The 25098-nt window shown below is 47.5% G+C and overlaps 3 protein-coding genes across 12 annotated transcripts in view; 2 read left to right on the top strand and 1 right to left on the bottom strand.

Moving 5' to 3' along the window:
* The first annotated feature begins 1168 nt into the window (after positions 1–1168).
* CHMP1B (charged multivesicular body protein 1B) lies at positions 1169–1985 on the top strand. The gene has a single exon (XM_040619646.1). The coding sequence runs from the start codon at positions 1298–1300 to the stop codon at positions 1895–1897; it is 600 nt and encodes a 199-aa protein (XP_040475580.1). The 5' UTR covers positions 1169–1297; the 3' UTR covers positions 1898–1985.
* Positions 1986–11236: 9251 nt separating this feature from the next.
* Positions 11237–20804, top strand: GNAL (G protein subunit alpha L). The gene is made up of 5 exons (XM_008702136.2): positions 11237–11519; positions 11830–11950; positions 13698–13828; positions 16070–16137; positions 19877–20804. The coding sequence occupies exons 1-5, from the start codon at positions 11237–11239 to the stop codon at positions 20021–20023; spliced, it is 750 nt and encodes a 249-aa protein (XP_008700358.2). The 3' UTR covers positions 20024–20804.
* A 1566-nt stretch (positions 20805–22370) lies between these two features.
* MPPE1 (metallophosphoesterase 1) overlaps positions 22371–25098 on the bottom strand; it is a 23708-nt gene continuing 20980 nt past the window's right edge. For 7 of the 10 annotated variants that reach the window (XM_040619636.1, XM_040619637.1, XM_040619639.1 and 4 more), the window contains 4 exons: positions 24937–25044; positions 24727–24849; positions 23780–23920; positions 22371–22847 (listed from right to left, as the gene is read on the bottom strand). In XM_040619636.1, the coding sequence (XP_040475570.1) occupies positions 22665–22847; positions 23780–23920; positions 24727–24849; positions 24937–25044 (555 nt within the window). In that variant the 3' untranslated portion in view covers positions 22371–22664. Of the gene's footprint in view, positions 22848–23292; positions 23387–23779; positions 23921–24726; positions 24850–24936; positions 25045–25098 lie in introns of those variants that run through there. The other 3 variants (XM_040619643.1, XM_040619644.1, XM_040619645.1) reach the window with 3 other exon arrangements.

Here is a 25098-nt window from a genome sequence, read left to right as displayed (position 1 = left end):
TCTCCCAGAGAAGTTCAGCGTTTATGCCCAGGTTTTGGAGCAAATGAGTGATATAATCAGTACGGTGTTTTTGGAAGATGCATGTGACGCCAGCACTCCTTTACTTTGTGGTTCAAGACTGTTGGCAAGTTACCACAGGAAAGGGACGGTACGACACCTGATTAAAATTTTCTCTAAACAGAATTAGCTCTCAGTATTCATCTTCGACCTAGCTCATTAGGGCAGGTTGGGCCTTCTTATATTTTGTTATTGCCTGTACCTGAGGAATCTTTCTAAAACAAAAAAACTACAGCACACATTGCTGCCATTAGAAAGCCTGAGTTTTTAAAGAGTATGATACATAGTGACAGTTCTGATGTATGCCAGTGGGTGTGGGTCCCAAAACCTCACCATTCTCTGCCTGCATGATTTAAAATGACAACGTAGCCTGTCAAACTTAAATGTGAGTGAAGTTCCTTGGATATTTATAAAGCATCAAATAGATAGAATTGTGTCAGCAAAAGATGGGTCCTTTTATTACTAAACCACAGGATTTTTGGATGATAGTTGCTGGCAACACATCTATAAGCTGAACTTAAAGCTACAGAATGAAAACGGTGGTCCACGGTAGGGAAGGTGTTTTCACCCATTGCAGTAAAAGGGTATCAGAATACTCCAAGCAACTCAATGATGCAACTTCTGTTTTGTTTTGTCAATGCATTAATGATCCACCGTTTCAGGTTCCCCTGAGAAGGTGGCAGTTACCCATGCAAATAAAGCAAGCATTAGTCTGCAAACCTAGTTGACGGTTTGCCGGTTTTCAGCCGTTTTACCAGATGCCTTAAGGCCTGCCAATTTGGAGTTCAGAGATTGTTTTTACGTGTAGCTCTAGACATAGCCTGTCTACCTCAATAGATATATTCCCAAGCGTGCGTGGACACCAGTCTTCGTGAATTTACTAATGCTTAAATGCTTTTAAAACTGGGCGTGGAGAGCGAGCGCCGTAACCTACACCCGCAGCGTCCGGCGCAACCCGGCCGCGTCTGCGTGGTCCGGCCCGAGCCCCGCCTCCGCGGGCGCCTCCTGGCCCTCCGGGTCCCGTAGGCCCCCCCCCCATCCCGCCCCGCCTCCTACAGGCCCCGCCCCCTATAGACCCCGCCCCGGCGCCGGGCTCTGACGTCACCGTCTGCGCCGCGCGCCGTAGAAACAGGAAGTGGGACCAAAACAAAGGAGCGGCGGCCGGGAGCGGACCTGTCTCTTTCTCCCTGTTCGGAGCTCGTTTTGGCCCTGGCCACCGACCCGAAGGAGCCATCCGGCTATGTCCAACATGGAGAAACACCTGTTCAACCTAAAGTTCGCCGCCAAAGAACTCAGCAGGAGTGCCAAAAAATGCGACAAGGAGGAAAAGGCCGAAAAGGCCAAGATTAAAAAGGCCATTCAGAAGGGCAACATGGAAGTGGCGAGGATACACGCCGAAAACGCCATTCGCCAGAAGAACCAGGCGGTGAATTTCTTGAGAATGAGTGCGCGGGTCGATGCGGTGGCTGCCAGAGTCCAGACGGCGGTGACGATGGGCAAGGTGACCAAGTCGATGGCCGGTGTGGTTAAGTCGATGGATGCGACGTTGAAGACTATGAATCTGGAGAAGATCTCAGCTTTGATGGACAAATTCGAGCACCAGTTTGAGACGCTGGACGTCCAGACGCAGCAAATGGAAGACACCATGAGCAGCACGACTACGCTGACCACTCCCCAGAACCAAGTGGATATGCTGCTCCAGGAAATGGCAGACGAGGCTGGCCTAGACCTCAACATGGAGCTGCCGCAGGGGCAGACCGGCTCCGTGGGCACTAGCGTGGCTTCCGCCGAGCAAGATGAACTATCCCAGAGACTGGCCCGCCTGCGGGATCAGGTGTGACGACAGAACCCATTCTGAGGTTTCCTGGCCGTAGCCACCTTCTGAAATGCTCTGTATATTAGTGAGATATTAAACAGTAGAAACTGAACATGCCAGAATGCTGAAATGCTCTTTACTTAAGATGCTTCTACCTTTGGGTTTACAGTGCTCTTCAGATACACTAAGAAATTCCAGGCTTCCTCCATCTTAACTGGATTTTAAAGTTCCGTATAGCTTGTGATGTGTATTTTTATAGCTGCCTCTTAACAGAACTAGTTAATTTGGTGTGTATGAATCTTTTTCAAAAATTTGGTCAAAACTCTTGTTCCGTGTATTCAGTTTTCTGCCTGAATTTATCAAAATGGAACTTTTTTTTAATTTAGTGTAATTGGTAATATCTAGAATTGACAGGTGGTGCATAAAAATGAAAGAGAGGAGGATGATTACTTAGACTGATTACAGGGCTATCAACACCTCATTCAACTTTAGGGACAGTGCTATTTCTCTGTATTTTTTTTTCTTTGCCATCACATCCAGACTACTGTTATATTATCTGTTCTCGTAACTTATACTAAAATCATGGTAGGGCCTTCTGCATAATACTCTCTTACTGTTTATGTTCCACAAATTTTTATGTGGTCGTTATCCTTTTATAACTGGAAAAAAATGCCACATAATTTCATTTATTATGAGGAAAAACTGCTCATTTATATTTTCATGTACGAAAGACTTTTTCAAAAGACACGGTTGAACATGACAGTTTCAAATGAACATCTTGGACACATTTCTAGTTTTTTTCCTATTTCAACACTTTAATTAGACTTGTCATAAAGTATGTTAATTAGCATGGCAGTCGTATTCTTCTAACATTGCCAAAGAACTGTTGATTGGTTTGAGAAAACCCTGGGGTGGTGTGTTTGGTTTTCTTTAATTGTTAATAACCAAAAATAGATATAAAATTAGGACCGCTTTTTAAGTTCTCATTATTTGCATTTATTATTTTCTTTTAAAGCAACAACTTGTTGAGAAAAACCTTAGAAATATAAGTTGGATGGTTTTTTTAGCCATGCAAATAACTTAAATATACGTGCAGCCAGCTGGAAGTCTGGGAAGAGGGAAAGATGGAGAATGGGACAGCAGGCTTGACCCTCCATCTGTGCTGCCTTTCGTCGTTCTGGAACAGCAGTGTGTATTCTCTGGCTGCAAAGTAAAGCCTGTAGCCACCACTTTCTCACAGACTCCAAACATGGAGAACAGCAACTTGCTTATTCCTTGGCAAGTATATTAATCTAAGTCAAATACTTAAGGACGTTTGAAATTCCCCCTTTTCCTTCACTGGTAGATTTCCCCATAAAAGAATGCCAGTGTTTCAGAAGATACTTACAGGGACTTTTTCAAGCCCTTTGAAAGATTCATGACCAAATAGCCACTATTACGTTTTCCAGTATGAATGAGTGTGTTCAAAAAAAAAAAAAAAAAACAGGTATATGCAGATGAGGACTGACCCTCGTATTTAAGTGTCTTTAGAGCTGACTGGATGTTGTTCCAAAGTCTTCCATAAGGGACACCTGTCGATTGCCTGCCCTATATCTTCTTTCTAGAACTCTCCCCTTTTGGTGTCTCTTCTCATCCCCATGGTTGCACAGAAAAAGCTATGTGCGTATAGCATGAGTTGTAACCCCTCTTTAGACTGGAAAAAATAATTACAACTTAAAATATAGCTAGTGTCAAATCCTTTGGTAAATTAAAGACCCTTTTATAGTGCAGATATGCCCAACAAAATTAATATATTTTGTGAGATTAAACAATGCTTGTATATGCTTGAACTTTCTTAGAATATGTTCATTTCAAACTATACAAATGTACATTTTTATGAACCATAAATATTTTCAAAAGCATACCAGGCCCATGAATTATTTCCTCACTTTTGCAGTTGATGAAATGCTGAAATGTAAGCCACAGAAGTTTGTCAAATAAATCATTTTAAACTGCATGTTACTGCATGTGAGAGCGCATCCTGTTTAAAAAACTATTTAAAAATAAGTATTCAGAGGCAGATTTGGTTCAGAAAGCCTGGTATTTTTCCAGGATCCCCCTTACCACATTAATTTCTGTTTTGTTAACATGGAATTTCCATGTATATTTCTCGAAACCCTAGCTATTACTTCTTTACTATAATAGTTTCTTCATGGTAACAAGATTCTTCCTTGTATTTGTGGAATTTCCATGTATATTTCTCGAAACCGTAGCTATTACTTCTTTACTATAATAGTTTCTTCATGGTAACAAGATTCTTCCTCATCTTGAAACTAACCTGGGCTAATGATAGATATTATTTGCAAAAGGCTCAAACATACCAAGGTTACAGTTGATCTTCCATACAGCTACTAGTACAATTTTTTCTCTTATTTCTCCTTTTTTATTTTCTGCCTTCACATGCACAGTTTTAACATGGATTTGGAATATACTTTTATTTTATGAACTAGTAATTTCAGTTCAGATAATAGGTGTGCAACTGGAAAAGTCTGACTAAAGCTGTTTCTTCTGGAAGCGTTAATGCATACGTGTGCCCTTCAGATGGAGGCATGCTGAGTCCTGTCCACCATGTGCCTACCCTGTGTCCTGGATTTGGCAAAGAGCCACCTAAAATAAGCACCAGTTTGATAACCTTATTAACTGAACATAGTCTCAAGCTAGCCAAACAAAATTTCACATCATAAAGCAGAAGTGAGGGACCTTGTGTTCTAGATGCTTCCTTTGTAATACACGTGCCATTCTCTAGGAGGCTTTTCTATCGCCAAAATCCAAAGCTCAAGGCCTTCAGTACTATCGGCAAAAAAGCTACAAGCCAGTGGACATTGAATAAACTGATGAATAGCCACTTGTAATTTTTTTTTTAAATCAACTGACGCATTAGTAAAATACCCGCCTGGTTTAGCTAGGGTTGTTTTTCTACAACTAGATGGTAAGCCAATGTCTGCCTTTGTCACAGTCACTGGGCCTGGTGTGGTCCCCAGCTCAGTTCGCTCCTGGTTGTGTCCCTGGCGTGAATGCATAGCTCCCTTAGGGCTCTCACCGTGATCATGCCTAGAGCTCTCTAATGACAACGTGCACAGTGGGTAAAGGGGGTGCAGTGGGCACTCGGCCAGAGCCCTGTTGTGTCTCCTCGGAAGCACCGTGTCCTTTTCCTTCAGAGCATTTCCCCTAATTGAAACATCCGCTCCTTCTCTGGGGTTTATGCATCCTCCCTCCCTCTTGAATGTAGCAGGACAAACAGTTCAGCAGTTTTTATTCAGAATGACTGAATACAGTAAAGGATTCAGACTAAAGTATATCAGATGTCGGCTATCTGGGGCTTCTTTCTAGAGAAAAAGAAAAAAAGACACACTTCTGCCTTAAACAGTCCTCAGTACAGTTAGGTAGATAAACCATACGCGTAAAGAGAAAAATGGACATGAGCGTATACGAATGTTAGAAAGTCATCGAGATGAACATTTAAGATTAGCGCACTTGACACACATGACGTGTTTTATACCTGGACTTTTTTAAGAAGGGAGTAAGTCAGTATAAGGCAGTAGCCCGTGCTAATCAGATCGTGAACATTAAATAGAGAATGGAATCGGGTCAGTAGTGGTAAGAACTGGCTTCTTAGCAAGAGGTAGGGTTGAATCTGGGGCTTCAAAGAAAAAGAGGTGGGAATTACACAAAGGTCGGAGAGGTCCAAAGCCATACGGGGATTTGAAAGGAGTGGAAGGGTTTGTTCAACGTCAAGACATCAAAAAGAGTGAAGAGATTGGACAGATACGGAAGGGCTTGGAAGCCAGGTTGAAAATGTGAACTTTACCCTGCGGAAGGGAGGAGGAGCGTGAGTCATCAAACTATATCATCCCGGTGAAGCGAGATACAGCCTAGAGCAAGGTGGCAGGAAAAACCAAGAGGAAGGGTGTTCTGCGATCTTTGACGTGCACAAGGGTCACGGAGTCGCTGGGGATACTGCGGTTCCGAACCACCTGCGGGTACAGCTCAGCTGCAAATCCTCATTCCCAAGGTCTGCAGGTGCTGCTACTGCTGCTGGTCCGAGGACCCTCTTCTAACTAGCCTGGATCTTAACCGCCGCACGTCAGAACTGCTTGGTCCTTCGTCACCGTATCAGTAATATTTTTCTCCTCCACAGTAGTTTTAGATCATTATATGAGCATCCAGAAGTAAATTTCAGTAACACAGGAGAGGAGTTTCTTACTAACCTTTGACAGAGTTCCAACTTGCTACATTTTCACAAACAAAATAATTACAGATACTTTTTAATTACATTTAGTTGGTGCTTTTTCTCAGATCTCATTGTTTAAAGGTATTTAACAGAATGGTTTTCATCTTTTCATGATCCCTTGTCCCCTCTCAGGATCTACGCCATGGTCATAAGGACTCTGTGACGTTTGAGTCATTTTAGTGGGGTAGCTGACAGCAGATGAACGGCTGTTTTGTGCCAGTATCAAGCAGAAGGGGGATCTAAATGACAAGAAGAAAAATGTTTCTGCAAACATGAATATCCTCAGCTGTAGCAGGAAGTAATGGGAAAAATCAAAGTAAATTGCTTTTTAACTACTTTTTTACAGAGTCCATATCATTATGGTGACTTTTTATAATTATAGTTCGGTATTGTCTTGCGACTCTGTATCTAGTGTGAGTGAACTGTCTCCAAGTTTGACTCTTAAATCTGGTTAATTTTTCCATTAAAGAGGCCGTGGCATATTTAAGAAGACAATTTTACTAACCCTTTAAAATGTAGTCATACAAAATTCTGTGTATGATTTAGAAGACCCTTTTAAAACTCATCTCTCTCTAGAAACTATCTTAGGAGCTCCAATTTGAAGTACTTCTAAAACATGCTGGAAAATACACTGATTGAACCAAAGACTAAGGCAAGAGCCTAGGCAGAAATAGACTGCTATGATTTCTCTTTCATTCCTTTATGCCTTAGAGAGTCTTTCAAAGAACTAGGGGACACATTCACATTGAGGGGGGAATTTTCACATCTTATTTTCACGGCACACATTTGAAATGCATGAACTCACGATACAATTCAGCATCAGTAACGATGCAGAAGGGACTCGTGGAAATGTTCAGTGATGCCTCTGGGGTCTTACTTAGATCATTAAGTATCAGAGCCGGAAGGAACTTTGAATATCCATCCTGGAGATTAGGGATGGGAACAAACTTGACATCTTTGCCTTTGTCTTTGGCATCTCTGAANNNNTTATTTTTAATAACGTTCCGTAAGGTACTCCCACCGCTTCCTTTGGAAGGCAGTCTTTAATCACATTATCAAGAACTTTTGATGTATTTTTTAACCACATTTCATTGTTTCTACGTATACTAGTTATTACCATCTGAATCAATTCACCCACCTACCTCCACCCTGTTTGCATCCTGTTTGAAATTGGTTGCTTCCTAAACTCTAACTATAGCCAAAGGCTCCATATTTAGTTTAATTTTCTAGCCCCTTTATTTGGAGATGATTGGTTTCTGTATCACACGTTCAGTATTTTATGTCTCCTGCCAAGAGGACAGACCATCTCTGAATCAAATTAGGGTATCCTACGCAGTGTCAGGGAAGCAGCTCGTCTCCCCACCAGGCCCACCTGGTTGTCTGGGCTATGGACCAGAGCCCCCTTTTCCAGAGCTGCAAACTCTCTCACTCCGTCACAGAGTCTTTCTGCCCCTTTCCTGCTAGATGGGCGGGAACTCACTGAGTACTTCGGAGGCGCTCTCCACTCCGCCAAATTCAAGGCCAGCAAGGACTGAGCCAAACTACAGGCCTCAGGCAAGCCAGGCCCCTCCCTGGGGCCTCCCACGGTTCCCCAGCTCCCAGGGGGCCCCTCCTGTGGCACTTGCAGGGTTGTCTGCACTCTGTCCAAACTCCTCCCCCTCGGGAACTAGCTCTGCCCCCAGCCAATTCACCCACCTTCTGGTGGGCACAGAGGAGCACCTACCGTGGCTCGCGGGACCCACTCCAGAGAGGCCCCAGGCAGATCACGGTCCGTTTGGCTTCTCTGGAGCCTTGCCACCCACCAGGCCATGGTTCTGCAGTCCTTCTCCAGGGGCAGATGACTCTCTGACAACTCCCACGGCAGGCGGTGCCGTCAACAGACTCACCCACCACCACCATGGCTGAAATGACCTCATTCCTGATGCGGTCCTCCTGCCACTTCCTGTCTCTGACAGGAAATCCCTACCGTCAGCGGACCCACTCTTGCCCCTTCCTGTATTCTGCTCGAGGCTTAGCGTCACCAGGGGGCGCCTCTGTTGCAGCTCTAAGGGAGGCCTTGGCTGTGGAGCTGCTGGGCCTCGTGCACAAGGGTGCATGGATGAAGGGCCGTCAAAATGTCACCCCAGCACCGGGCCACCATCCTGGACCACTGGGGGCAATCTTTAGCTCTTCAGGAGGAAGGAGATACAATGGCCAAGGGAATTAAGTGATCTTAATGTGTCTTTGGCCTCCCTCTTGCCCATGCTGGAAGCATCTCATGGGCCTGCCATGCAGGCTGGTGGAGGGAGCATGTGGAGATGGGAGGTGACACCTGTCTGGCACTGTGCAAACGCCCGCAAGCATTAGCGCATTAGAGGAAGGCCCATCATCACTTTACTTCAGCAAAGGAACCCAAACCATGCTGAGCGGGGCAGGCAAGGAAGTTGGCCGTGTCCCTTTAGTCTGAGGCACATTCATTCTCCCCAGGGCTGGAACCTCACCCACAGCCAGGAGACCAGGGGCCACTCAAAGCCCTCCCTCTCCTATACGTTCTCCTTCGCTTTGAAGCCGTTGCTGCCCCCTCTGTCTCCAGAGGTAGTCCTTGCTCACCAGCTCACCAGTCCCCATGTCCTCCTGTGTCTTGGAAATCTCCACAGTGTCCACTATGGCCTGGGCCTCTCCGCCACCTGCTCACTGACCTCTTCCAGCTGCGGGAGGAGGGGGGGAGCAGACATTCATTCGTCGAACAAGGATTCAGGGACCAGGCCTGCGCTAGGTGCTGGGGACACCTGGGCCAACAAGACACAGACTTGCCCCGTGGGTCTTGCATTTTGGAGGAAGAAATAGATAATAAATGTAAGCAAGTGAATGTGAATCATGTCAGGCCGTGGCAAGTGCCACGTAGAAAAATAAAGCGTGGTTGGCGTGGCAATTTCAGCTGAGATGGCCAGGGCGGCCTCTCTGTGAGAAGGACAGCAAGTGCGTCCGCGTCTTCCTCCACGTGCAGATACAATGTGACTTCCTTTCTCTCCACGCTCGTCTCCCCCCCCCTCCGCGTGTGTTCTCCAGGTGCGCTCACCAGATGAAGCCTGCTGACACGCGCACACTCACGCATAACTTTCAGATCTTATTAGGAACTCCCCGCACTAAAGGAACATCTCTGATCGCCCACGTTGTGTTTACACTGCAACATGGCCTTCTGCTACTAGCTCAGCCTTGAAGGAAGCCCCGTGCCCCTTCCCAATATCTGAGCACCCCCTCACCCCCAACTGTGGTCAAGAGGGAAGAGGGAAGGCAGACGTAAAAAAAGGAACAGGAAACGCAGCCTCAGCCCCTCAGTCGGGAATGGTATGCTGTCTAGGCGGACACATACTCGGGGAAGAAGGGCAGAACGCACCCCAGCTCCCCCACCTGCCCCTGCCCTCCTGTGCTCCTGTGACTGTCCCATCCCCAGGGTCCACCGCCCAGGAGAAAGCTACCGAGAACACTTCTGAGCATGTGCTGGCTTTCTTTTCAGCTTCCTGGAGAGAATCGACAGCGTCAGTTTGGTGGACTACACACCCACAGACCAGGTATGTGAGGCAGAGCCCACAGCCACCTGCTTGAACTCAGTGAGATGAGAGGAATTGTCAGTATTACTCACTGATGCTTTGTAAATGGATTAAGGGGCAAAATCTATAAAACAGCTACTTCCTGCAGTTGTGCCCACTGTCCCTGCATGTGCACAGGGTGTATTTACTGTGCCCTGTGATCTGGCCCCTGACTTAGCTCTCTAAAATGTACTAGATTTCTAAACTGCCAATATGGAAATAATTTAATCTGTGGAAATGGAACACGCAATTCCCATTCCTCTTGGAGCTGTCCACAAAAAGCTCAACCTTTGCTTCTCCAACTTCAGCCACTCTTCCCATTCCACTCCGGGCCCTGGCCTGGGGCACATACCACAGGCGTGCTCTCCAGGTGTGACTCAGAGTGTGGTCTTTGGGTCGCGCTGGATGAAAGTGCCCCGCTGCCCATTTGTAAGTAGGAGGGAGGGACCTTCTGTGGCCCCTGGAACCTTTGGCCATCAGGCATCTACAGAGACTCGGATCCCCCTGAATTGCTCAGCTTAGGAGCCCCCAGACCCCTCTAGAGCTAGTGAACTCCAAGGAAGCTGGGGCGCTCCATTCAAACTGCCTCTCTGAGACTCCCCCCCCCCCCGCCCTTGTCTGTGTCCCCTGGAGGGCCTTGGCTGTGGGCTCTTCCTGGTGGCTCTCTCTTCTCTGCCTCCCCTGGAAGCCTGAGCTCCTCTCTCCCCAAATCCGCATCTCTGTGAGGCTGACCCCAAGAACTCAAAATAATCCGACAGAGCAATCGAGCCTCCTGTCAGCTGCACCTATGACAGGATGCCCTGGGACAAGTGCAGAAGTGATTAAAAAAAGAAAAAAATTCCTAAAGAAGATAAAAGCACAGCTAAAATTATTTGACAGAGATAGAGACAGCCAGCGAGAGAGGGAACCCAAGCAGGGGGAGTGGGAGAGGAAGAAGCAGGCTCATAGCGGAAGAGCCTGATGTGGGGCTCGATCCCATAACGCCGGGATCACGCCCTGAGCCGAAGGCAGACACCTGTCTGACTTTTTAAGTAGTATTGTCTCTCTCCCAATTGGAAGAAATGGTTATTTGAAAAACCTGGTTACTGCGGTGGCGTTCAGCACTTTCCTTCTGAAGGAGAACAACGATGCCACTTGGTTTGTCTTCTTGTTCTCAGGACCTTCTCAGATGCAGAGTCCTGACATCAGGGATTTTCGAGACCCGATTCCAAGTGGACAAAGTAAACTTTCAGTAAGTCGTTGAGAGCAGGCCTGCCGGAGACGGGGGGCCGGACGCCCCCCTGGCCGCCTGCTGGGGCCCTAACAGGGTCAGGGAGTCTGGCCTTCCTCCCGTGGGCCCTGGGCCTTCAGTCATCCCAAATGTGCCTCACTGCCCTTCTGGATAAGTCCATACACACACTGTGGCCCTAAAGGGCATGCAGTAAGTTTAGGGCCAGGAGGGCAGTGGGAGCCAGGGCCACCTGAGGTGACAACTGTGCAGTGGTGTTTGGGTAGGTCCAGAGCAGCCACTCAGGAGCAGGGGGGATGCCCCATGAAGCCCGGCCTGGTGACTACAGGGTGAGGGCTGTGACCCCAAGAAACAACGGGGTGAGGACTCCCGGGCCCGGCAGTGATGCAGAACCTCAGAGCGGGGGGAGCCGTCTGCCGAGGCCACACAGGGAGCGGTGCCACCGGCCAGGGGCCATGGCAGAGGAGAGACACAGAGGGGGTCTCGCCTCAAATGACTGTGTCCCGATGTTCCCCCACAGCATGTTTGACGTCGGCGGCCAGAGGGACGAGAGAAGAAAATGGATCCAGTGCTTTAACGGTGATTGCTCTGCTTTCTCAACAATAGAGATGAGTTCTCAGACCCATTCCTGCTACTGCGCTTAAGCAGCTCTGAACCCGATCCTCTCTTCCCCGCCTTAAATGTGAATCTCAGCCAGAACCGAAGCGTCCGACTTTACATTTAGCATTGGCTCCTATGGGGACATTGCTGAAGCACACAGCATTTCCTTCAGTCATTCTCATAATCAGGGGGTGGAATGAGTAGCAGGTGGAAGCGGGCTTTAGCATGACCACACAGTGGCTCTCTGTCTAACGGAGGCGCTTCCCCTTCTCTCTCTTCTCCCACGAAGACGTCACGGCTATCATTTACGTGGCAGCCTGCAGCAGCTACAACATGGTGATTCGGGAAGATAACAACACCAACAGGCTCCGAGAGTCCCTGGACCTCTTCGAAAGCATCTGGAACAACAGGTGATAAAAAAATAAGAAATTCGTTGCACCTCCGAAAATTGCAAATTTTCTTTCATTAAAAGTACCACTCAGCTCACTTTCATTTTTCTTCTCCGGGTATATTCGTTCTTTCTGTCCTGATAAATCCAGAACCGTTAGCAGGATCTCTTTTGGTCCATCTCATGTCTAGACACACCTGATATGGGGAGTATTCTTTGATGACGCTCTGATAGGGCTTTGTCCAGAAAGTTTAAATACCTGTTTCCGAAGCTCAAGGTTATATCTAGGGTTCAAACTGGTTTTGTTTGGTTTTTGAAATGTAGAAAGTACCATCCACAGATAACTAGATGAGCTCGAGAAGATCCCTTACAGGTCAAAAGCACAGCATAATCGAGTTTGAAATTGCTACTATTGCAAAGGGTGATTATTTTAGAAAGGATTACCCAGTAAATGCACACACACACACACACACACACACACAATACACACGTATATAGTTAAAAATCAAAGTATCTTTTGAATGATTTAAGAAGAAATATCACCAAGGAGGACAGGAAACATTAAGCTGAACTTGCAAAACATTGGGTTTATCAGAGAAGTATTTCTCTATCAAAAGTGTGCAACAACTGTTCTCAGTGGTGTATTATTAAGACAATGAGAAAGGGAAAGAATCAGGAAATACTGGATATACAGAGGAATACTTTGACATCGTTAAAAAATATATATATATGTTATATATAATATTTACACATATTATATATATCATATATATATATATGTAAACACACACACAGTCACATGAGAAAATGACCACAATATTGTTAAATGAAAAAGCAGATTTAGAAACACCATGATCTTTTTATAAATATGTCTGAGGATAGGAAAAAACCTGGAAGTAAAAAGATAACAGTTCTAGTTATCTAGTTATGCCTCTGGGTGTAATTACATTCGATTTTTTCCTACATACTAGTTTTTCTATAATTAAAAATTCATTTTTACCAGGATTCTCTATTTTATAACAAGGAACAGTAAAGCTATTTCCATTCGGAGGAAGCATGGACTATGTTTCTACTTCATAGTAAGATTCCTCTGCAGCAATCATCAGCTTGATTCCTTTGAAATAAGAGAATTTACAGAGGCTTTGCTGATGCGCCTACTGAATTCATCTCAGCCCGTTCTCAGTGTCTGTTGAATAAAACAGAGAGAGAACCTTCCCATCCTTCACCGTCACTGTACCTGAGCCCCTCCCCTTAGCTTGTCCAATGCCGTGATCTTGACTGAAGTCTACCATCCTACTCCACCCCTGGAGAACCTCGGTCTGCTCAGACTCAGCGCCGGAAGGACCAGTACAGCTACAAATCACATTCTGTGTGATTGGCTAATGGCTCATGTATTTTGTTGTTGTTATTAACACTCTAACGTCTCGTTTTCCCACCCTCTATTAGTAAACTGCATCACAAAAATCCAGGTGTGTTTATTGCATAAATAAACCTTAGCTTTGGTGCCAGTAAATTACATTCCCAGTAAAGATGAATTAGAAAATACTGAACTGCTGAATCAACTACGTATATTTATTATAAGGTTTACTTATTATAAGAATGTCTTGCTTGCAGCTGGAGTAGGGGTCCACGAGATTGGTATATCAAAGAATTCTAAATCCTGTACATTTCAGGAAGATGGCAACGTTGTTCTTTTCAGCAAGTAACTCCTATGCTACGGGTACTTTCCCGTACTAGCGGATGTGAACTTTGCACGTTTCTCTTTTCAGGTGGTTGCGGACCATTTCTATCATCTTGTTCTTGAACAAACAGGATATGCTGGCAGAAAAAGTCTTGGCGGGGAAATCAAAAATTGAAGATTATTTCCCAGAGTATGCAAATTATACTGTTCCTGAAGATGGTGAGATTTCAAAACTAGTTTTTCCTGACTAAGGAAAATGATTGTGTTTGTTTTTTTTTTTTAAGATTTTATTTATTTATTTGACAGAGATAGAGACAGCCAGCGAGAGAGGGAACACAAGCAGGGGGAGTGGGAGAGGAAGAAGCAGGCTCATAGCAGAGAAGCCTGATGTGGGGCTCGATCCCATAACACCGGGATCACGCCCTGAGCCGAAGGCAGACACTTAACCGCTGTGCCACCCAGGCGCCCCGTGTGTTTTTTTTTAATAGACCTGTTATTATAGTTCAAACAGTTCTGATGATTTTAGGGAATTCAACTAATTTGAATCAATCCTCTGGACTACTGCCCCACCTTAAAGTACTAGCATATTAAAATGTGCTATTTCAGATTCCATGTGTAAAAATGTCAAGGTTTGACTTTCCATTCAAACTGAGCAAGAGGAGACAGGGCACTTTTGGGTGGGAGTATGTCATTGGCTGAATTCAGTTCTGTCTCTTGGTGCTTTGGTTGGGTCTGTTGTGAGCTGGGAACTGTAGCAGCCCTTTACACCCACTGTACCCCCCCCCCACTGTAACCCTAGAAATAACCCTTTCTGTTATTTGCCTGTTTTCCTGTGGAAAGTGACCTTGAGAGAGGCAGTTTCTTGTTCAAGGTCACTCAGGTAGAGCCCCCCAGGACAGGCAGCCTCTGAACCTTCATGCCCAAGCCCACACTTTCAGCCACCATGTCCACTTCTCATGTCCCCAGCAATGGCTCTGGCCACCACCAGGGTGGCCAGCCACCTGTGGGGTTCAGGGACTAGGGGAGGGAGGGCTCTCAGTGCTAAATCCCGAAAGGCCCCACCCTGGGCAGACCCCGTTTCCCACTGCTGCTCCTCGGTTCTCAGCGCACGCTGGGCCACCTGGGAGTAGGGATTTATTTGTGGTGAAATGATACCACTTCTTAAAATCTGAACCTCCGATTGGATAAAGCAGAACGAAAGGAACTTTCCTAGAAACTCAGGAAAACTCAGGTAGGAAGTAAAGAAAATTCACGGTGATCCTCACGCTAACCTCGGCCGGTCTGTTGGCCAGCCCACGGCCTAAGAGAAGCCCGCAGAGGTCGGCTGGCATTGCCGTCTCATTCCTCGACTGTGGCCTCCAGCGAGCCAGGCCTTCTTTCTTCTCCCGGGAGCCAGGCCCCAGCGCCCTGCGCCCTAGACAGTCAACACTCAGGCGTCCACTGTGACGTGCTCTTCCTTCTTTCCCTCCTCTCTGTCTTGGTCCTGGCCCTCGCTCGCCTCTTCTCAGCTCTGGATCTGGTCAAGACAGTGTCCTGCCCAGGCTCCCTACTCTGCTCCTCAACTTTCCAGAAAATTCTCTGAATTTCTGCCAAAATCTTTCTGAAACACAACCCCAGCCCTACTAATGATCCCTAACAACACGGGCTTAATCTCACCACATGCTGGAGCCAAACCTGGCCTGTCAGGAAATAGTACAAGCTGGGTTCCCCACCACAACCCTCCGTGGATCCCGTGCTCCCCTCCCTGCCTCCTCCTCCCTCCCTTCTGCACTGAGGCCACCCAGGCACCTGCCTGGGCCAAGCATGGCAGGTCTGCAGGTCATACCTGATTCAGCCCCTGTAGCGCTCCCCATGGCCTGCTCTGTGTGAGTAATAATATAATCCTAGTAGTTGCAACAGAGAAGAAAGAGAGTAATGAGAGCATGCAGTGAAGCCTAGATTTTAAGAAAGTAGATTTCAGGGGCCACAGAAAATATTGAATGATCCCATGAACTTACATTCTGCGTGGGAAAATCAGGTCACTACAGTTGATTTCATGTAAGGCTCCAAATGCCTGAGTCGGAGGTCAAACAGTGAAGGGGAGGTCTTCCCTAGAACAAGGCTAAGGAGAGAGAATGCAGACCAGACGAGCACAACCACTGCTAAAACCACAGCCTCTGGAATGTTCTCTCTCGCCCGAGCTCGGAAGGGGAAGGCAGCTGTGGGGTTGGTCAGTGTTCCGTGGCATGCTTTCATTTTATCTGAGTGGGAGTCTTCCCCCACCACCAAAAACAAAAGCAAAACTTTCTTCAGAGGTGAAGGAGAGAAATAAAGTTACGTTTTCGCTTTTTGCCTTGCTGCAAGCGTCTTTCAGCACCGTGGGTGTGCGGTAGCCCAACTTTGTAATCCTCCTCTATTTTCCATGGAGTTGTATCTTTGTTTCAGACTATTTAAACTAACTTCCACTTGTCATTTTTACAGCAACACCGGATGCAGGAGAAGATCCCAAAGTGACACGGGCTAAGTTCTTTATCCGAGACCTGTTTTTGGTAAGCAGTTTGAGTCTTTGTTTTCCTAACAACTTAGTGTTGCATTGTTCTTTGCAATTTACATATTACTCACCCTTTCGTGATCTCATTGACTCTCCCCCCAAATTATGAGAGATGACGAAGGCGTTGCTTCCTCTCACTGCTGAGCTACACTGAGTTTCAGAGAGTTTGGACTTCTCACCTCAGGTCACGCAGCTTGCAAGCAAGAACAGGGAGCACAGCACTTTTCCCGCTGTGCCCAAGGCCCCAGGGAATGGCACTGAGACGAGAGAGACTGTGTTCACCTGTTGTATTTTCCAAAAGGAAAGAGACCTTTAACAGACTTCCCCCTTCATTCACCCAGAGGCTAATTCAGACAAATTCAGATCTTTCTCTTTTTTTACTTTTTATTTTGAGATGATTTCAAACTTCCATAAAAAGTAAAAGATCTTACACAATTTACGCCCACATACTCTTCACCCCAACTGACCAACTGGTAAAATTTTTCCACATTTGCTTTATTTATCCGTCCGTCCATCCGTCCGTCCGTCCGTCCATCCATCCATCCGTCCATCCATCCATCCATCCATCCATCCATCCATCCATCTGTCCGTAGTCTCTTGAATAACGTGCAGCGTGGAGCTGCCTCTGAGTTTTTACTAGACTGAAACTAGTAGAAGCCACAGCACCAAGGACAGCAGGGGACACGTGGACCGTGTGCCTCTGGAGAGGTGCGAGGCAGCCCAGTCTGCAGCGGGCATGGTCCACAGCGTGCCTGGCGTTTCCGTGGGGATCAGGTGCCAGCCTGACTCCTAAGGGGAACTTTTCCTCTGCCCTCTTCCCACCACAACCCCTGTTGGTTGCCTCCTGAATCCTATACCGAGTGAGAAAGTAAAAAGGAGAAAAAAAAAAAAAACAAAAAAACAAGTCCCCAAAGTGAGTTCTGCTGCACAGTGTTTCCCCAGAGTTGAGCAGGTAGCACGGGGAAGGGCCCTGCAGTGACCAAGTCCGGAAAGTGTTGTGTCAATCGAGTGAGACAGGTTTCTCTGCTGCCAGACTGTCCAGAACCTTTGCCGTGCTGGTGTGCATGGTGAATCTCTTCAGTCAGGTAGGTTAGTACGTCGCGTATCGCGGCCTCCTGTTTTGAGGAGCGTCTTGCAAGACCATAAAATAGAAAAACACATAAAAAACGTTCCATAAAATGCTATTCTAATGAGAACTGAAAGTTAACTAAGCATGCACATTATGCATTTAAAGATGAGAAACGGAGCTACCCCCTCCCAGCATGAACGGCCATGCCCCCACCATTTGGATCTTGGGCAGAAACCTTTTCTGCTCTAAAAATGGACGCAACCTGGCTTGTATGCAGTTTGCAAGTCAGGGAAATAAAAGCCTAGGGGTTACTGACTTCCATTTTTTATGGTGGAATCTGCCTGGGTCAGTGAGTCCTCTGAGGAGTTTTGACCCAGGTTAGAAGACAGCAGGGCAGGCTGCAGACATGGTTATTGATCGGTATCGAAACAGGACAGGAGCAAATGTGGGCAAAACAATAACTTTGGCAATAAAAGCCCCTGAGACGAGAGAGGGAGAGGGACGTGGGGGGACCTGGCCTTGAGGAGAGAAAGGTGGGCTTGGGCAGAGAAGGGGGAAGGCTAAGGAGAAGAGCCCCTCAGTGAGAAAGGGCCAGGCACTGCGAGCGTTCTCCTTACCAGTCCTCACATGAGGACGGCACTGGCCACCAGGTTTGTCCCAGTCAGGGTCACTTCCTGCCACAACGGCGAGGCCCAAAACACCCCCAGAGCAGGAGGAGCTCAGAACGGAGGGAGCCAGGAGCCAGGAGGGAGGGCGGGCCAGGTGGTCAGCCCCCAGTGTCCCTCTGGTTGCCCTCAGACTGGAATCCACACCCAGACCTGGGCTGGAGGGGCCTCCAGGGCAGGCGTCGCCAGACCTTTGAGAGCAGACGGTTTCAAAGGCAGAGCGTGAGGTCGGCACCCTGTGTCTTGATGCTCTGGCATCTGGTAGATGCCTGTGTGTTTGAACTGGGCTTCTCATCCTGGTATTTTATGAGCTCCCCTTCATTTTCTGTTACCCTGAATCTCATCTCCTGAGAGCGAGCCTCGGAGACGAGGCTCAGGTGGGCCAGTCAAGCAGAGTGTGGAATGGCCCAGCTTTCCCCGGCGAGCGTGTTTCGGTCATTCAAAATGAGAATGTTTAGAAACGTTAGAAAACGTTTAGTGTGTTTAGAGATACGCAAAGTGCGGCCACCTCTGTAATGGCTCTGGTTACGTCCGTGGGCTCCAGGCAGAGACACACTCTCCAAGCGGTGCGGAGGGAGGCCTGTTTCTCCCTCACCCACTGCGTGCTCCCCCCCCACCCCCACCGGTGCCAGTTCCCCCCCCCCAGGGCTGTAGGCCTCCAGAGATGCCTACTCCACACATTTCGGGTCCATCAGTCTTGTAAAAACTGTAATTGCTCAAGAGAAGCCCGACGATTGCTCAAAATAAGTCTGTCCTCCCGGGAGGACTTTCATAACCTGAGTAACATCTTCAGACAGCACGGCAGGGGTCTTGGTTTCTCTCCGACAGCCGATTCCCAAGATGCTTTGCAGGAAAAGGGGTGGGAGGGGAGACAAGGAGGACATCCAGGGATCCCGTTGGGCACCTACAAAGAAAGCTCCACGTGACCTCTGCATTCACCAGCTGAGGCAGTGAGAAAGCACCGCAGACTGGGGGCTTACCCAACATTTATTTTCTGACACTTCTGGATGCTAGAAGTTGCGATCAAGCTGTGAACAGCGTTGGCTTCTCCTGAGGCCTCCTCTCCCCCTTGGCTTGTAGATGTTCACCTTCTCATGGGGTCTCCACATGGCCTTTCCTCTGTAGTGTGCGTCCCAATCTCTCTTCTTTTGAGGACTCCTGTCTTACTGGATTAGTGCCTGCCCACATGACCACATTTTAGCCAAAATTACTTCTTGAAAAAGAGAGCCTGTCTCCAAATAGTCACACTCAGAGATGCTGGGGGTTAGGACTTCAACATACGAATTGGTGTGGGGAGGACACAATTCAGCCCGTGACAGCCTCTCTCCACGTGGCCCCACTTAGCTTCCCAATGCACATGGGCATGTCACTCCATGATGTCCTTGTGAATCATGACCAGTCATGCCGCTTCTCCTCTGGGAGAAAAGCCACGAGCCTCCCACTGCTCACCAGGGGACGCCCCCAGGAAACACTAAGTTCTAGGTGGAGGAGGAGGCAGTATGACTGATGTGCGATCCACACGGAACCGCTAGCCATGTGTGGATATTTAAACTTAATCAAATTAAATTAAAAATCCTTCTCTGTTGCATCAGCAAGTAATAGTGGCTCCCATACTGGCAGGGCAAATACAGAACACTTCCATTTCGCAGGAAGTTCCATTTGATAGCGCTGGTTGAGGACTGACATGCATTTCTGGAAAATTCTACCCTCATTTCTCTCAGTGGCTGTCTTTTAGATGTATATTCTATCTCAACTGAACCCTAAGCTTCTACGGGCAGAAGGTTCTTTGAGTTTCCAGCGGTGTGCAGTATTTAAGCAGTCCTTACAGCTGAGTGTTCCTGTGTCAAACCAACCACAACCCCAGATCCTCTTGTCTTTGGTCAACCTGTCGCCTAAGTCTTTCTCCAAGAATTAATGGGTTGGCAGCAGTGTTCCCACTACCGCTGGGCATGGCGGCCAGGGCCCCGCCACCCAGACAGCTTTTTTTTTTTCTTTTTTCGCAGAGGATCAGCACTGCGACAGGGGACGGCAAGCATTACTGCTACCCACACTTCACCTGTGCCGTGGACACCGAGAACATCCGCAGGGTGTTCAACGACTGCCGCGACATCATCCAGAGAATGCACCTCAAACAGTACGAACTCTTGTGAGGCAGCCCTGGGGGGGTGGGCGCGCCTTCTCACACCTTCTCTCCGCCTGCCCCTCCTCCCTTGGCCACCCTGCCAGGGGGAGCGTTTATTCCAGGACTGTCAACCCCAACCCATGGTCAAAAGTGGGGAGTTCCCAGTCTCATCCAGCTGCCACCTGTCCTGTTCTGTGTTGGCTCGTGTGTGACCACCAAGCCTCTGGCTACCTCTGTTCCCCTCAGGTTTGGTTTGTAGCTTTTGTCTTCACTGAGCACAACCTTCCCCGGTGCCCCCACCTGCACCCATTTGTGTCACCGCGGACCACCACTCTCAGGTGGGTGATGCTGCAGCGAAATCTTTCCGGGGGGGGGGCCCTCTTCATCATCCACTCAGTGCTTCATGGATTCAGCAGGAGCTTGATAAATGGGGGAGGAATGGCACTTTTTTCCGAAGTATCAAGCACAATTGTAGAGGCAGGGGTACGATGCGGTCAGGCGGACATGTGGCCGCCCCTTCCGAGCCTCGTTGGCCCAAGAGCTAGGACGGACCTCAAGTCACAGAGTGGAGAGAAACCCTTTTCTCAGTCGTGTTGGAGTCGCTGCCAACCTCAGGCATTAAATTAGACCTACTTTGAGCCTTTTACATTTAGGCGGAAAACCTATCACACGCACAGCTGCAGTGCGTCCCGTCTCAAAATGATTCTCTAGACTGACTATGCTTGGACAAGAGTCTTTCCGTATCTTGTTGTTGTTGCTGTTGTTTTATGGCTGGTTTATTGTAACTGTACAGACCACCAGATGTAACATTATTTTATATAACTACTTAAAAAAATCCTTGTAGATCTTTGTGCCTTGATTATGGCTCTATCTGTAAAAGAAACGTGTTTTTATCGTGTTGAACAGCTAAATGTCACATTACCTGCTGCTTGCTCTAAAAAAGAGAATGGTATCTGTAGAATTTAGGGTATTTTATCAGGTTAGTACTTTTAAAAATGTCCTTGATCAAATATATATATACACATATATCAATCATACATATTAATCATTCACATCTTACAATTTTGTCCCATCACAAGCTTCCTTCAGAAACCAAGGACTTTTTCCTCCAATCTGTCTTTTGATTATTTTGCAATTTAAAAACTTGTACAAGCTCTCTTGAGTAGAACGAGGCCAGGCATTCCCTTGGTCAAAGCTTTTGAACCACTCACTTGACCACAGTTTCTGCCGTAAGCAAACAGCAAGGAGGAGAGAGAGGGGTGTCAGTGTTTGTATCTGGCCTGAGAGAATCAAAGGATAGCATCTCCATTTGCCTCTTGAAGCGGAAATATTACCACCTTTATTTGAAATACAAAGTCAAAGTCTACGGCTGTTGCTCACACGGGAAAGATTTGCAAACGCAGCCTCACAAGTTACAGCACAGGACAGTATCTAGAAAGCGAGAATCACCGTAGCGGTGATGCTTCATAGTCTATCCACAGCCACAGCTTGGAGGGTAGTTTTCTTAGGTCTAAGAGAATCTGCAAAGATGTCCAAAGATATATTTCAACCATACAAGCCCAGAAGTGACAGCCTAGCTGACGTCACTTCCTTTCCTTTTAGTCTTTAATATTTTAAAGTCTATTCTAGAAGGCAGCATTGTACAGTCCTTTATAAATGCATCCAGATTTAAATGCGACTGTTCCAGGAAAGAAAGGACGACAACCTTCCAGACGATCAGTGTAGTGAACACGTAATTTATGTCCGCATCACTGAATTCCTGCCCCTCTCATCCCTGTTGCGTAAAACTCCGATGTGAAATGAGACACACAGAGTGGAGGTTCTTTTCTTTCCGTTGTGCTCTTGACGTACAACGGGAAGAACCGCAGAGCCGCACCCCCACGTGTGCACCAACAGCGAAGCCGTGTGCCTACATTCTCACGCAGCAGTTCCCCTGCAACGGAGCTGCCTAGAGAGACAGAGCCAGGCTCGGAAAAGGCGCACAGAAAGAACACATCTTACCTGGCTGAAAATTATCGAAACATATTCATTTTTAAATACCAAAAGCCCCTTTCCCAGTCCTTTTCTCAAGTTTCTTTGGCTCATGGACAGGCATTACATTCAGATTTAACAGCCTGGTCTGCTGGAGAGAAAATTACACTTCTCTACAAATCCGATTCCATTATTAGCACAGAAAGTACAAAAGTCTGTGAAAACAATATATTCCTGCTTGTGGCATCTGTGCTTTTATTATTTTAAGTGTTCAGCTTTATAATAGATAAGACTGTGAGGACCACTTCGTAGGGGAACAGAAGCAACCCAGCGTTTGTTCACACGCACTCCCGAGTGTGTTCCCGGGCCGCCAGCTCCAGCTTGGGGAAGGTAGGACAGTCTAGTGCATGCAAGTGATGACTTTAATAGCTTTTACATATTGTACAGACACGATCTTTGATTATACATATATTTGATAAAATGAGAAAACAGACCTGTTGCAGAGGACATGTTCCATTTTTATAGCATGAGAACAGTACAATCAACTATTTATTCTGCAGGAATTTGCATCCGTGATTTACAGTTTCTGTGATGTGTGTCAAGACAGCCTCCTTTGATCTCATCTCATGTGAGCCCTGCCCGAGGTCCAGTTTCTTTGGCTTTGTTATTTATTACGAGAAACAAAAGTCTCCTGCTCTTCACATTGTCTTAAATTTTCTGAGCAGGTTCCAGCCAAAAAGAAAAGGTGAGGGGAGAAGCTCAGAGTGAACTAATATGAGGACCACCAGGAGCCCAGCTGCTACACAGTACGTGGCCAGAACGGTGTCCTCGTAGGGGAGGTGGCACTTGGCAAGGGCGTACTCTGTGGGTGTCATACTGCCCTAGAAAGGAAACGAGAATGTTAATGCTGCAGGGAGAGCCCTCCCACAGCGCCACCCAACAGACTTAGACGCAACAGAGGAAAGGCAGCCATCTTGGTTGACTCAAGTCAGGCCAGGAAGTGGCTCTCCTCCCAAGACGAAGGGGCACAGCCTTCAGCCTCCACAAGCCACCACCCACCAACCACAAGCACTGGTTGGAGACATGAAGGGAAGGCTCCTAGCGTGCTGAGTGGAGCTGAGCTCTTCATTGAAACTAGCCCCTGGCACAGCAGGTCCCCCTAAAATGCAGTGGGCATACACGACAGAGACGCAAGAGGCATAGAGATTACATCAGTGGTCACTGAGAAACTAGGACTACAAGGCCATTTCTCATGCCACTTCATGCTAAAATAAGCAACCGCTTACCCGGGGCACCTCGGTGGGCTTTTTTTGTAGACATTTTTGCGATGTGGAACGACACTGAGGAATGGTCTCATTTACTTTGAATTTGAAAATATGAGGGCTTCCCCATCTTTTCATGAAGTAAAAGTGGCTGCTAACTGAAACAACATGTTGAGTCAACTTGCAAGACCTGTAGCCTTCTCCTGCCATGCCACAAGATGAGGGCACACAGCCAATGAAGACAGGATCCTGTTTCCTTAGAACATTAAAATGCGCAGCCTACTACCTGAGAACGGTGTGGCCCATGGAGATGACACACTCTGCAGGATGCCCCACCCCCACCCCCTCCAGGGCAGTGCCATGCTCCTGTCCCCAGAGAGGCGTGCAGACAGGGGTCAGTGGATCAAACCAAGTGTGCGTGGGGAGCAGGGTACGTTTGTATTTACAGAGTTTGTATGTTTTTACAGATTGCAGCAATTAAATAGTTGATTACTGTGTTGATTTCAATACTTCTATGAGAGCGTTCAGATGAAAATAAACGTTCACATTACCATGATGAAGCTGGGGTTGTTTCTGTTCCTCCAACTGAAAGACGGCACGCTGATCTCAGGGACTCCCGCCCCGTGGAGCACCTCGCAGGCGCTGTGCGTGTGGCCGCTCAGGATGAGGCGTGGCCGGAGCCACCAAAGCAGCTACCACGCCCGGGGGACAGCAACCGGCGGTCAGTGCATGGACAGAGCCCCCTCGGGGCCCAGGGCCAGGCCACCCCTTATATCATGAAGCTAAATATAAAACCCCTACTTGGTTGGGGGCTTTTATTTTTTCCTTAAAATCCTTTGGTTGGTTTAGAGCCTATCAAAAGTAAGCTCAGGCTTTGAGGGAGAATCTATCCTTCTTATCTCATATTTATATTTTTACAAATATTTTTATAAATTTATTTATAAATATATTTATATTTTATTACATAGTATATCGTACATTATACAAATATGCGTTTGTATAATGTAAATATATTTATAAACATATATAAGTAACATCTTAATTAAGTCCCCCAAAATTAACTCTTACAAGTTCCATTCACATTTTCAAATACATTTAAGTTGATGAAAAAAACTCTGAATAAATAATAGTTGAAGATATTATGAACCTGATATTAGGAAACATGGGTCACGTGGGTGGCTCAGTCGGTTAGGTGTCTGCCTTTGGCTCAGGTCATGATCCCAGGGTCCTGGGATAGAGCCCCGCACTGGGCTCCCTGCTCAGTGGGGAGTCTGCTCCCTACGTCCCTCCCCCTGCTTGTGCTCTGTCTCTCGCTTTCTCTCTCTCAAATAAATAAATCTTAAAAAAAAAAGAGAGAATTCGGGGGGCGGGGGGAGGAACAAAAGGATGACACGAAAAGCTGAGATGTTGCCAAACCCCTGCCCTCCACCCCCAGGCCGGGAACTGTGCCGGCCATCTGTCTGTGTGTCGGTGGGTGGGCAACCCACTCCCCGCGAACCTGCTGTGAGGCCTCCTGGGAAAGCACATCGTATCTCTCCTTAAAGGGGATGCCCCGCTCTTCCAGAGGCGCGGCGTCCTCCCCGGAACAGTTGGCATCGCTTCTCCGGTAGAGTGGGAAGTGCTGCCGGGAATTCGAGAGGTTCCCTCGTAAGCAGGAGGCCCTGGCCATTGAGGCCCATGGAGCTGGCGCTGCACGGCCCCCCCTCACCTGCAGGAGCACCGGGGCCGACGCTGGCAGCAGCTGCGGGTCTGGGCACGGGCCCGAGCGCCGTCCCTGCTGGGGAGAAAGCAGATCACCCGGCAAAGCCAGCTTTCCCTAAGGGGCAGGAAAGGAAGAGAGGGACAAAACACAAAGTGCAGCGACCGCCCC

The sequence above is a fragment of the Ursus maritimus genome, unplaced genomic scaffold (assembly GCF_017311325.1).
Source record: "Ursus maritimus isolate PB19 unplaced genomic scaffold, ASM1731132v1 scaffold_33, whole genome shotgun sequence".
Lineage (NCBI taxonomy): Eukaryota > Metazoa > Chordata > Mammalia > Carnivora > Ursidae > Ursus > Ursus maritimus.
This window is presented reverse-complemented; position numbering and strand designations above follow the sequence as displayed.